The following is a 13,474-nucleotide window of genomic DNA, read 5'->3' as shown; positions in this document are numbered from 1 at the left end:
AGTGATTTACATCCGTCTAGCAGAATTTTATCACTTAGCATTTTTTAGGTGACTTACATCCAACTAAGGAACTTTGTCACTTTTGGCTTCATCAGTGATGTACATCCGTCTAGCGGAATCTTGTCACTTAGCCTTTGTGTTCTAGGCTTGCGTACAATGACTTGGAATATTGGTTGAATAGTGCTTTTATTACTTTATTTCAAACGTGGATACAATTGTCTTTTACATTTATTGATGATACTTCTTCAAATGCTCAATGTTCCATGGCCGGGGCAATTTCTTCTCGTCCATCGTCTCCAGGTGGTAGTTGCCTTGTCTTGAGTAGTGGAAGATCTAGTATTGCCCTTCCCAGGTTGGCCCAAGCTTCCCTTGGGTTGGATCCTTAGTGGCTGGTGTGACTTTGCCCAGGACATGGTTTCCTATGTTGAGTCTTTTGAGCTTCACTCTTTTGTTGTAATATTTGGTCATCTTTTGCTGGTACTTTGTTATCTTCTGGGATGCTTCGTGTCTCACTTCGTCGAGGCAGTCTAGGTTGACTCTCAACTAATCGTCGTTGCTGTCTCCACTAAAAACTTATCTTCTCATGCTAGTGACCCTTACTTCAACTGCAATTACTGCCTCGATGCCATAGGTGAGCCTGAAGGGAGTTTCTCTTGTTGGGGTTCTTGTCGTAGTTCTGTAAGCCCACAAGACACTAGGCAATTCATTTGGCCATGCGCCCTTTGCTTGTTCCAGCCGGGCTTTGATGATCTTCAGCAGCGTTCAGTTCATCACTTTCGTCTGTCAGTTGGCTTAGGGGTGTCCTGGGGATAAGAACTGGTTCTTGATCCCCAATCCCTAGCAAAAGTCTTTGAAGCCTTGGCTGTCAAATTTTCGTCCGTTATCCGATATGATCATCCGTGGTATCCCGAATCTGCAAACTATGTTCTTCCACACGAAGTTTTGGATCCTTCCTCCGTGATGGTTGGTAATGCTTCTACTTTAACCCAATTTGTAAAGTAATCAATTGCGACCAGTAAGAATTTTACTTGTCTCTTACCTTGGGGTAGTGGACCTATGATGTCAATTCCCTACTGGGTGACTGGCCACGAGGAGGTTATAGGTGTCAACTTCTCTGTTAGGATACGTTGAACATTTCCAAACCTCTGGCATTTGTCGCATCGTTCAACAAACTCTCTTACATCCTTCTGCATAGTAGGCAAGAAGTGACCCATTCTAATGATCTTACTTACTAGTGATCTTGGGCCTGCATGGTCTCTGCATATCCCTATGTGGATCTCCTCCAAGATGTACTTGGCCTCACTTTTGTCGAAACACTTCAAGTAGGGCATGGAGAAGCCTTTTTTGTATAGGACATCGTTTAAGATCCTAGCTGCTCTCTTTCAGACTTTCCTGGCCTCCTCGACGTCCTGCGGAAGTCGTCCATCTTGCAGGAAAGATAGAATTGGGGTCATCCAACAGCTTTCGCTTTGAATTGCGAAGGTGTGGATCTCTTCAATGCTTAGACACCTTTGAATTTCCATTTTTAAATCTGTGCTCGTCGATCCCGCTTCTGGCGAGGCTTGCTTCGCTATCTCGTCTGCCCCCATATTCTGACTCTTAAGGACCTGTTTGAACTCTATCCGATCAAATTCACGGGCCAAATGCCTTGTCAGTCTCAAGTATTTCTACATTATCTCCTCCTTTGCCTTATACTCTTCCTTTATCTAACCCACGACCAGCTTAGAATCGCTCTGGAGGAGCAAGTTTTTAGCGCCCAACGCCTTTCCGACCCTTAGTCCTGTCAGTATCGCCTCATACTTCACTTCTTTGCTGGTGGCGGGGAACTGAAGCTGAACTCCGTATTTGAGCGTATCTCATTCTAGAGTAATGATAATAACCCCTACTCTGCCCCTTTTTCGAGCTGATGATCCGTCAACCTGGATTGTCTATCTATCCCCTTCGTCTAGTGCCTCGTCCTCGTATAGGATCGTGAATTCGGCGATAAAGTCTACTAGTGCTTGTGCCTTGATAGCTGTTCTGGGGTGGTACTTGATGTCGAATTAGTTAAGTTTGATTGCCCATTGAACCATTACTCTTGCGGCCTTGGGCTTGCTCATTGACTTCTTTGTGGATTGATCCGTCATTACTAGGATATGATTCGCCTGGAAGTAGGGGTGCAACTTTCGTGAGGCTACAATCAAAGCGAATGCAATCTACTCAATCCGTAGGTACTTTGCTTCAGCTCCTCGGAAGGCTAAACTGGCATAGTAGACCAGGAGTTGTGTTCCACTCTCTTCCTGAATCAAGGTTGCACTCACAGCTGTAGCCGATACTGCTAAGTATAAGTATAAGTCTTCCCCTTTTTTGGACGGGCTCAGGAGAGGTGGATTGCTCAGGTAGTGTTTAAATCCTGGAAGACCTTCTCACATTCCTCATCTAGGTGAATGCTTGCTTCAGAGTTTTAAAGAAAGGTAGACATTTTTCTGTTGCCCTAAAGACAAATCTGTTGAGTGCAGCTATCCTTCCTATTAGCTTCCGGACTTCCTTCACCATCTTTGGTGATGCCATCTTTTTTTACATCACATAATAAGAAGATTTACAAGTCAATAACTAAATATCAAATAATACAAAACATTTAGTCTTAACTCTTATGTCTTAAACCTCAATATAACATCAAACAGTAAGAAGATTTATAACAAGTTATTACTCATTACATAAGCCCATAATAACTAATAAGCCAACAAAGTTAATAACATAATATTACTCCTCCTCCTCCTCATCATCCATGAGAAAAGGATCAAATTCATCATCAAAAGAACTCCCACAAGAACTACCAGGACCCATTGGAAGATTTGTCAAGCCATGTTCATGGTTGTTGTCGTCGTCATCATCGTCATCAACATCAATAGTTTCAAGTTCAATATCGTCTTCCACATTCACTAGGGCTACTGGTTCATTAAGACAATCCCAATTTATGTCATTTGGATTAAGAAGTGCAGGTTCTTCAGTCACCCAATCTCCCATCAAGTCAATGTTATCCAAGCTTATAGGATCCAATGCATACTTATTTCTTTGAATGTTCTTACCAATGAGAATATTAAACATTAGTAACATTATAATTATTTAAAAGTACATTTCATTTACATATGAGTAACGATGATAAATTTACCTTTCTTGAAGCCTCAAATTATAATGGACAAAGACCAAATCATTTACTCGTTTATGTTCCAATCTATTTCTCTTCTTTGAGTGAACATATTCAAATGCGCTCCAATTTCTCTCACAACCAGTTGCACTACAACATTGACTTAGCACACGAATGGCAAATGATTGTAAATCTGGAGCTCCAAGTCCAAATTGCTTCCACCATGAAACTACAATAACAAGTAAAAATGTAAAATAAGCATTGCCCATGTAATCTTACAATAACAACTATAAAGGATAAATAGACATATTTAAAGGAAATACAATTAAATTATTAATGTTTACTTGGATTTAGTCTCTCTCATTGGCGGATTGCTAGTGATGTGCCAAAGTCACCCATTGACTTTTTGTACTCATCAAGTTGTGAACTTATTTTGTCTTGAATGTCAAGATCGGGAACCAATCTCATTAGAGTGCTTAGCAACCCTCTTTGAACTTCATTTTGCCTTTTAAATGAAGGCCTAAAGTAAATTGCAAGGTTAAGAAAGCAACTTGCTGCATGCAAAGGACTATGAAATTGTTTGCCCCATCTAGCATCAATAACTCTAATATAATGTCCATGCAAAGAAACTTTGTTCTTCAACCTTTTTTTAATTTCCTCTTTTGCTTTGTCCATTGCTTCATAAAAGTACCCCATAGTAGGTTTCTCATCCCCATCAACAAGACAGAGTACTCTAACTTTGTTCTTGCATTGAGACCAAAATGAATAATCTTCCAAAACAATTTTACTTATCTCCTTCCAAACGGCAGTCTTAGCATGGGGGAATGAAAGCCATTTATCACAAGTGAATATTTGTCTAAGCTCTTTTTTGAACCTTAGCATGCTCTGTAGACTTAAGAAGTTAGTGGCAAACCTTGTAATTGTAGGACGACATAACTTTCTTCCATTTGTAAAATCTTGCCTCATCAAGTCTAAAACAACTCCATGGTTGTAAATGAACTTTGTTATTTTTTTCGCCTTCTTAATTGATTCATCAACAAGAGAGAACCACTTAGGATTAGCAATATTCTCCAACATTAAGTCTATGCAATGAGCTGCACAAGGAGACCAAAATAAAGTTCATACTTCAGCTGTAATTTTTTTCCAGCTTTTTTATAGGCAGAAGCATTATCTGTAATCAATTGGACAATATATTCTACACCAATTTCTTGAACAACAGAATCAAATATATTGAACAACATTTTAGCATCCTTTGTAAGGCCTGAAGTGTCAATAGATTTCAAGAACATGGCACCCCTTGGACAATAAACCAAAAAATTCATTATTGGTTGTTGTTTTTTATTAGTCCACCCATTAGACATCACTGAACAACCATATACTTTCCGATCATTTTTTATATCTAACAAAAAATCATTAACTTCATGCATAACATTTTTCAACATGGGTCCCCTCAACTCATAAAAAGAAGGCCCCTTAAATCCTGACCCAACAACAGTAATAGAATCTATCATAGGTTGATAATAGGGTGACTAAGATGCATAAAACATTAGAATGATACCACCATCTTGCCACATTCAACTTTGCATTATCAATCATTGCTTTTGTAGCCAAAGCACTTCTTAATTTTAATATTAATTAATAAAAATGATTTTATATTACAACATAAATGTAAAGATATAGGAGTTAGTATGGAAGATGAGGAGTTAGTATAGAAGATGAGGAGTTAGTGAAAATGTTTAATCCCATATTGAAAATGAAAGAGACTATTTTATTCTTTTTAATTGTGGTGATTAATGGGTTAATATGAATTTATTCAGATATTGGGCTAGATACGTGCATAATGGTGATTAATTTCATGAGGCCCATTGAGCCTATAAATATACTCATGCAAACCCAATACAAAACACAATGTGAGTATAGCAAAACAAAAATCTAGCAAATTGCAAGCATTCTTATACACTAAAATTATAGAGAGGTTCTTGCACCAACAATTTTAAGGAGATTCACAACATATAGAGCCTACACAAGAGAAACCAAATGAGACTGTTGGAGATCTCCATAAGCCCTTTTGCTTTAAGGGAGCCCACTTCAAGAGGTGGAAAGGAAAGGTCTTTTTTTACTTGAGTCTTCTCAAAGTCTCCTACGTTCTCACTGACGAGAATCCTTCAAAGGTTTTTACCAAAGAGATGAGTGAGGAAGAATTTAGTCTCCATCAAGAAAAAATAGATAAGTATACAAAAGATAAATACAATTGTCACTATTATTTTTGAATTGTCTTGCTGATCAATTCTATGATTATTATGATACAACTTATAATTTTGCCAAGAAAATTTGGAAAACTTTACAAAGCAAGTATGATACCAAGGAGGCTGGTGCAAAGAAGTATACTGCCAGTAGATTTTTCTGTTACCAAATGGTGGATGGAAAATCGGTGGTGGATCAAGCACAAGACTTCCAAATGATTGTGGCATAATTGAGATCCGAAGGCATAAAGATTGGAGATAATTTGGTAGTAGCTGACATAGTTGATAAACTACCACAATCTTGGAGGGAGTTCCAAAAGACTTCGTGGCACAAATAAAATGAGACATCCTTGGAGACTTTGATCACACGCATCCGTGTGGAGGGAGGCTAGAGGACAAGATGCACTCATGACACAAGAGAGCAATGGTAATTCCATCACAAAGGTATACCTTATTTTAGCGAATAATAATATGCCCAAAAATAATTTTCCTAGAAAAGGTCAATTGAAGCCTAAAAAAAGAGCCTTTAAAAATAATAATAGACCTCAAGGAAGGGGAAACCCAAATAAAAATTACAATAAGAACCAAGGATCTCCTTCACAATATTAATTTAATAGATCTTGTTTTGTCCGTGGCAAGAGTGAGCATATTGCTTGAATTTGCAAATTTTGGAAACGTGAATCTGTTCCGCAGACTAACGTAACCGAGAAGAGCCTTTAGTGGCTATGATTATAGACATCAATATGGTGAAATATGTTGAAGGGTTGTGGGTAGATTTTGGTGCTAATAGGCATGTCTGTTATGGCAAAGATTGGTTCAAGTTGTACACTCCCTTTGAAGAAGAAAAATCAATTATGCTTGGTGACTCTAGCAAAACCAAGGTTCTTGGGAGTGGTGAGGTTGATTTGAAATTCACTTTTAGATGTGTGCTAACATTGAAAAATGTATTTTACACTTCGTCCATGAGAAAGAATTTGATGTCAAGTTTTTTGCTTAACAAGGTTGGCTTCAAGCAAACTATGGATTTGATAATTATGTAATCACTAAAGAGGGATTATTTGTGGGGAAGGGTTATGCATGTGATGGAATGTTTAAATTGAATGTTGAGAATAATAAAGCATCTATTAGTTCAGTTTATATGCTTTCTTCTATTAATTTTGGCATGCTCGTTTGTGTCATATAAATATTAGATATGTGGGAATCATGAGTACTTTAGGATCAATTCCAAGACTGTCAAAAGATTTTGAAAAATGTGAGACATATAGTCAAACTAAGATTACAAAAATGCCTCTTAAAAGTGTTGAAAGAAATACTGAATTGCTTGAGTTGATTCACTCTGATTTATGTGAATTTGAGGGAGTTCTAACTTGTGGAGGAAATAAATATATTATCACTTGTATTGATGATTTCTCAAAATATACAATTGTATATTTGTTGAAAAATAAAAGTGATGCTTTTTTTAAAGATTTTTTTAAAAAAGTTGAAAATCAATTCAGTAGAAAAATAAAAAGAATAAGAAGTGTAGAGGCTGTGAGTCTGAATCAAGTGCATTCAACTCATTTGCTAAGTCTTTGGGAATTATCCATAAAACTACTGCACCATATTCACCTGCTTCTAATGGTGTGACTGAAAGAAAAAATAGAACTTTAATTGAGTTAACAAATGCCATGTTAATTGAATCTGATCCACCTTTACATTTTTTGGGTGAAACTATTTTAACTGCATGTCATCTTTTGAATAAAGTGCCACATAAAAAGTCACATACCACACCTTTTGAGATGTGAAAAAGACATAGGTCAAATTTAAGATATTTGAGAGTATGAAGTTGTCTTTCTTATGTAAGACTTACTGACCCTAAAATACCCAAATTAGGTATAAGAGCTACTACCTCTGCTTTTCTTGGTTATGCGATTAATAGTGCAGTTTATAGATTTTTTAATCTTAAAAAAAAATAATTTTTTTGAATCTAATGATGCAATTTTTCATGAAGAAAAATTTCCATTTAAATTGAAAAATAGTGGGGGTGAAGCAAATATTTTGTCACAATCTAATTCTTCCACTTCTCATTTACAAAATCAAGAAAATTTTGAAATGGAACTTAGGAGTAAAAGAGCTAGAGTTGAAAAGGATTTTGTTCTTGATTATTATGTTTTTAACATTGAGGAAAATCCCCAAAATTTAAAAGAGGCATTAACCTCACCTGATGCTATATTTTGGAAAGAGGTTGTAAATGATGAGATAGAATCTCTAATTTCTAATAGAACTTGGAAATTAGTAGATCTTCCACCGGGTTGTAAGACCATAGGATGTAAATGGGTCTTTAGAAAAAAGTTAAAACCTGATAGATCAATAGATAAGTTTAAAGCTAGACTTGTTATAAAAGGCTTTAAACAAAAAACCGATTTTGATTTCTTTAATACTTTTTCTCCAGTAACAAGAATTACATCTATTAGATTTTTAATTGCTATTGATGCAATTTTTTATTTGAAAATTCATCAAATGGATGTAAAAACTGCTTTTCTAAATGGGGACCTAGAGGAAGAGATTTATATGGACCAATTTGAAGGCTTTGTAGAGCCTGGACAAGAAAGCAATGTATGTAAACTAACTAAATTCTTATATGGCTTAAAACAGGCACCAAAATAGTGGCATGAAAAGTTTGGTTCCTGCATGATTAAGAATGTTTATAAATCAAATGAATGTGATAAATGTATTTATTCTAAATCATGGAATAATCTACATGTAATTATTAGCCTTTATGTGGATGATATGTTGATTTTTTGCTCAACTATGCATGTTTAAATGAGACCAAAAAAAAAAAAAAGCTTAAAAGCCATTTTGATATGAAAGATCTAAGCGAGGCTAATTTTATTTTGAGCATGAAAATTACAAAAACATGTGATGGTATATTTCTTGACTAACCACATTGTGTTGAGAAAATATTAAGAAAATATAATTTTCATAGTCACAAAAGTGTAGCTTTAATTTATTTCCTGTGAATAATGATGATGAGATTTTTAATCAAAAGGATTTTGCTAGTATCATTGATAGTTTGCGTTATGCTATTGATTGTGCTAAACCTGACATTGCATATGCAGTAGGAGTGCTTAGCAGATTTACTAGCAAGCCTAGTAAAGATCATTGGCTAGCTATTGAGTGAGTAATGAGATATTTAATTGATACCAAAAGCTATGGCTTATTTTATAAAAATTACCCTGTTGTGATTGAAGTTTTTAGTGATGCCGATTAGAATACTTTGCCAGGTGATTCTCTTTCTACCACTGGTGTTACCTTAGGTAGTGGTGCTATTTGTTGGAATTCTAGAAAGCATATAATACTTGCTAATTCAACAATGGAAGCTGAATTAATAGTATTAGCTTAAGCTAGTGAAGAGGAAAATTGGCTTAGAGATTTGTTATATGAAATTCCACTTTGAGAAAAGCCAATTCCACCTATATTAATTCATTGTGATAGCACTGCCGCAATTGGTAGAGTTAAGAACCGTTATTATAACAGTAAACCCAGACCTATAAGAAGAAAGCATAGTACCGTGCGATCTTATTTGAGTAGCGGTATCATAACCGTGGATTATATTAAGTCTAATGATAATCTTGCAAATCCATTTACCAAGGCTTTGGTAAAAGATAGAATCTGGAATACATTGAGGGGGACAGGACTAAAGTCCATAAATTCATGAGCCACGTACGAGGATACCCAACCCAAGGACTAGAGATCTTGAGAATTTGGGACAATGGGAAAAGCGAATCATACGATGGTCGTAAGAAATGCACTATTTATTTATTTTGTAAATAATTTTTTAATTGTTCATCCTTATGATGTAAGTGCATTTATCCTGTAATGTGGAAAGATTGAGTAAAAAACTTTTGATGAAATTTGTAGCTCGTATGAGTGAGATTTTATTATTACAGGAGCACCATTGACAAAATTTCACCTATGTAAGTGTGGGGTTGGGGCCACTTCCTATGAGATTTGGACTTAATCTCAAATACACTAGTGAAATTGGGATCAGCACACGGTCGTAAAGTGCTAGCTATAAAATCTCATGTCAACAACTGGGTTGTTATATGTAAGTAGTGATGCTTAATTTCCCCAAAGCAGTCCTAGTTCAAATCGAAGATCACTACGACTCTGAAGTTGAGATTGCTGTTTTACTAAGTGAAGGTTAAATGTAGAGCACACATTCATGATGCATAGTGACCCATCTTTGCCTGGCAATCTCTCTTTAACTAAAAAATCTAAAATTAAAATGAGTGAGGGATTGTTGGAACATTTTAATATTAATTAATTAAAATGGTTTTATATTACAACATAAATTTAAAGATGTGGGAGTTAATATGGAAGATGAGGAGTTAGTGAAAATGTTTAATCCCACATTGAAAATGAGAGAGACTATTTTATTATTTTTAATTGTGGTGATTGATGGGATAATATGAATTGATTCAGATATTGGGCTAGATGCATGTGCAAGGGGGAGATGAATGGAAGAGATGTCAAAAATGGAAATGAATCAGCTTGTAACACCCAATACATCAGAATAGTCGACCTAATTAATCAGATTAATATGGGTAATAATTTTGTGAGGTCCATTAAGCCTACAAATAGACTCATTCAGACCCAATACAAGACACAATGTGCGTACACCAAAAGAAAATCCATACGATATTTGTTAAGCTGTTGTATCCTAGGGGAGACATGTTAGAGAAGTATACACCGGTTACAAAGTTTAGCCAACCAAGGGCTTGAGTTTCCTTAAAGAGAGCAAGTGTTGCGTCTCAGTTAAAATAGTGTTGTGTAATTTTTCTTTTCAAATTAATAATATTCAAAAGTATTTTCAGTTTTTTTTGGTGTTATTTCCATTATTATTGTGTTTGCACCAATATAATCATATACCTTTTATGCTCTTTTTGTCACTCTTCTTAAAAATTATTTTAATTATTTACCAAAGCAAAAGCATGTCCTCTCTCTCTCTCTCTCTCAAGAACAGTCATGAACAAGCCACAGTTTCATTGTTTTACCCTTAGGGTCCATTCGGTTGGAGGAGTGAAAAAGTAGGAGGATGGAAAATTGTGGAATGATGGAAAAGTGGGAGGATGGAAAATATTTAGTTTCCCTCTTGTGTGTCCGGTTGGAGGGGTGAAAAAGTAGGAGGGTGGAAAACTCCTTTGTTCGGTAGGAGAGAAAAATGAAAGGATAGAAAATGTAATTTATATAAATTGACTATTATACCCTTGTTACATAATATGTAAGAAATAAATTTATTTGTACTCATTACATAATATAAAATTTATCACATCATATATATAAATTTATATTATTATTTTTATTATTATTATGTAAAAATTAGATTAGGTCACATTGAAAAAAAAAAAGTTCAGGTAAGGTTGAAAAAAAAGAAAAGAAAATAGAAGAACGTTCAATAACGTTGAAAAAAAAAAAAAGAACGTTTAGTAACATTGAAGAAGAAAAAAAAAAAAAAAGAACTTTTGGTAACGTTGAAGAAGAAAAAAAAAAAAAGATGAGAAGGAGATGAGAAGCATCAGGTGGGATGGGGGCTTTTTAGTAAAAGTGCAAAAGCTCCCATCCCAAGACACTTTTCTCCCCAATGTTTTCCTCCCAATTTGGGAGGAAAATATATGTGGGCCCGGGAGAAAAATTTTCCTCTAGGTTTTCCATCCTTCCTATTTTTTTTCTCCAAACGAATAGAGGAAAATGCCTATTTTTCTCCCTTTGTTTTCCATCCTCCCTATTTTCACTCCAAACGGATGGGGCCTTAAACTTAAATCTCATAAGTCACATTTAAGATAAATAAATTTATGTTATTCTTGAAAAATATATTATGCTTCATATATAATTAATGAAAGATTTTGTATCATTAATTTGATTTGACTTCTTCTAAAAAAATTGATTTGAACTTAGATCCATCTTTGCCTATAAAGTTGAAACTATTTAGTATTTTATTATTAAGTGAAGTTGTAATGGTAACTTTGATAATTTTAGTTTGTGCTGCATTTTAAAATTTATTTTTATTTTAGTCATGTTATAATTTTACATTATAAACATTGTTTTTGATAAAATTTTAACTATAAATTTCTTCTTAAAAGTTGAAAATATGATTTTGGATATGAAAATAATTTAAGAAAAAATGTAGAAAAATTAATTAAATCTAAAAAAGAATCTTCTAAAAATTTTGATAAATTTTTTTACTAGCGATTAAAATAATACAACAATTTACTAATTGAACTTCTCAAAATACGAGGAAAATAAATTTTAAAAAATTTCTAAGATAAAAATTATTTAATTAATTTTTAAATATAAGAAAATGCAATGCTTCTTAAACCTCAATTTGTCTTGATCACCTGACTTCGACTAAAAATTTTATTCAATCAAGATTATTATACTAATCAACTTAAGTCAACAATCATTTATAAATTGCTACCCTTAAAAATTATTAATATGCCAAAAGAAAAAAATAAATAAAAACCCAGTTTTTGTTTTTTTAGTGTTACATAGAAAATTTGAGGAAAAATTAATTAGAAAGAGTGTTAAGTTATGGTTTTTCACATAACATTTATGTTGGCTTTATTTCATAGTAAAAAGTATTGTAACTACATTAATTTATTTTCTTGTATTTTATGGATTTATTTTTAATGAGTTTAGTATTGAGTTGGTAAAGTTTGCTCAAGATAGTTAAGCAAACTTGTATTTGCATATCTATTCCCTTACTCTTTGTGCTTTATATTTATTGTTTAATACTTATGTTTATACACTAGAGTAGTTCCGGTTTATTTATTATTGCATTTCATTTACTCTTGTTCCGCACTTAGATAAGTAGAGTAAAAACAATTTAACCGTAAGTCTAGAATTAGAAGTCTAAACAAGTAATAGGTTTTTGTTATCTTGTATTTGTATCTATCTTCTCTTACTCTTTATGTTTTATATTTATTGTTTAGAGTAATTTCAGTTTATTGTGTTTTATTTACTCTTGTTTCACATTTAGATAAGTAGAGTAAAAACAATTTAGCCATAAGTTTAAAATTGGGGTTTAAACAAGTAATAGTGTTGCTCACTATCTTGAGCTTTCAAAGAAAATAAGTTAATGTCAGTGACTAATCCATTCAATGCTCGCAAGATACACGTCATTGCCCTAAAATGACATTCTAACGTATATATGGAGCTGGCAAATTCCAGCATACTAATAATGTCGGCAGAAAATTAAAGATCAAGGTGGTTGTGACGTTGTAGTAGCCAGTCTAATACTTCAGTGATGCATACAAATTAAATTGTTGATTGTTATGTAACACCAACTTATTATGACATAATGTATAGAAAGTAGAGAAATTTTTAGGTATATATATATATATGCGTATTTGTGAACGTGGATATACTTAACAATTCCATGATTTCTAGACTAGTTCAACTTTATTCTTCTTAAATGATGAAGTTGGAGTCAATAGCTTGTCGTGATTAATGCACCAAAATGGAGAAAATGATATATAAGAAAAAGGTTGGTAACAAATTAATGTATTTGATTTGAGAGGAATGATTGATGTGTGATGTATATGACAAATTATTGATGGACAAGAATGAAGATTATATATTGGCAAGACTCATAGGTAACATTAATAAAGAATTATTCAGATAAAAAAAAAAGAAAAAAAGAATTATTGATGTAAGTCCTATCCTCTCAAATTAAATTCGAGAAACAAAAGGTCCCTTGATTTTTTTCGTTTTTTTAAGAGCGTCCTTTTCAAATTGCTCAAATAAATTATTAAGCTGAAATTCGAAATAGCAATATATTGTGAGGTAATGAGTTGGAAATAGAAATCATGAAAGGAATTAAGGGATGGAAATTGGAATATAAATTTTCAAATTGAAAAATGATAATCTCTTATCAGATCTAATAAGGTTGAATTATTAAAATAATCACATTGATCAATGATCAATGTGGTCCTCTAATTGGGCCAGAATGCTGTACATGAGCATGACATGGTTCATGGTGTTCCATATATTGGCAAGTGTCAATGATTGGAAGCCAAGTGTCAATGACCCACCAATCATATATTGGCAACATTTTTAGTGCAAT

At 33.7% G+C, this 13,474-nt stretch overlaps 1 protein-coding gene across 1 annotated transcript; it reads right to left on the bottom strand.

The window, feature by feature from the left end:
- Positions 1-2,742: 2,742 nt before the first annotated feature.
- Positions 2,743-4,009, bottom strand: LOC142629024 (uncharacterized). Its single transcript, XM_075803027.1, has 3 exons — positions 3,523-4,009; positions 3,152-3,356; positions 2,743-3,052 (listed from the first exon to the last, which is right to left on the bottom strand). The coding sequence occupies exons 1-3, from the start codon at positions 4,007-4,009 to the stop codon at positions 2,743-2,745; spliced, it is 1,002 nt and encodes a 333-aa protein (XP_075659142.1).
- Between the last annotated feature and the right edge of the window lie 9,465 nt (positions 4,010-13,474).

This window comes from Castanea sativa, chromosome 1 (assembly GCF_040712315.1).
Source record: "Castanea sativa cultivar Marrone di Chiusa Pesio chromosome 1, ASM4071231v1".
NCBI lineage: Eukaryota > Viridiplantae > Streptophyta > Magnoliopsida > Fagales > Fagaceae > Castanea > Castanea sativa.
The sequence above is the reverse complement of the archived record's forward strand: the minus strand, read 5'-3'. Positions and strand labels throughout refer to the sequence as shown.

Excerpts from the sequence above, each read along its gene's own strand:
- LOC142629024 (XM_075803027.1), bottom strand. The coding sequence starts at position 4,009 with ATGCTAAGGTTCAAAAAAGAGCTTAGACAAATATTCACTTGTGATAAA. Across the intron at positions 3,357-3,522 it reads TGAGTACAAAAAGTCAATGG|TTTCATGGTGGAAGCAATTT; the intron begins GTGACTTTGGCA and ends TTGTTATTGTAG. Across the intron at positions 3,053-3,151 it reads AATTTGAGGCTTCAAGAAAG|AAATAAGTATGCATTGGATC; the intron begins GTAAATTTATCA and ends GAACATTCAAAG.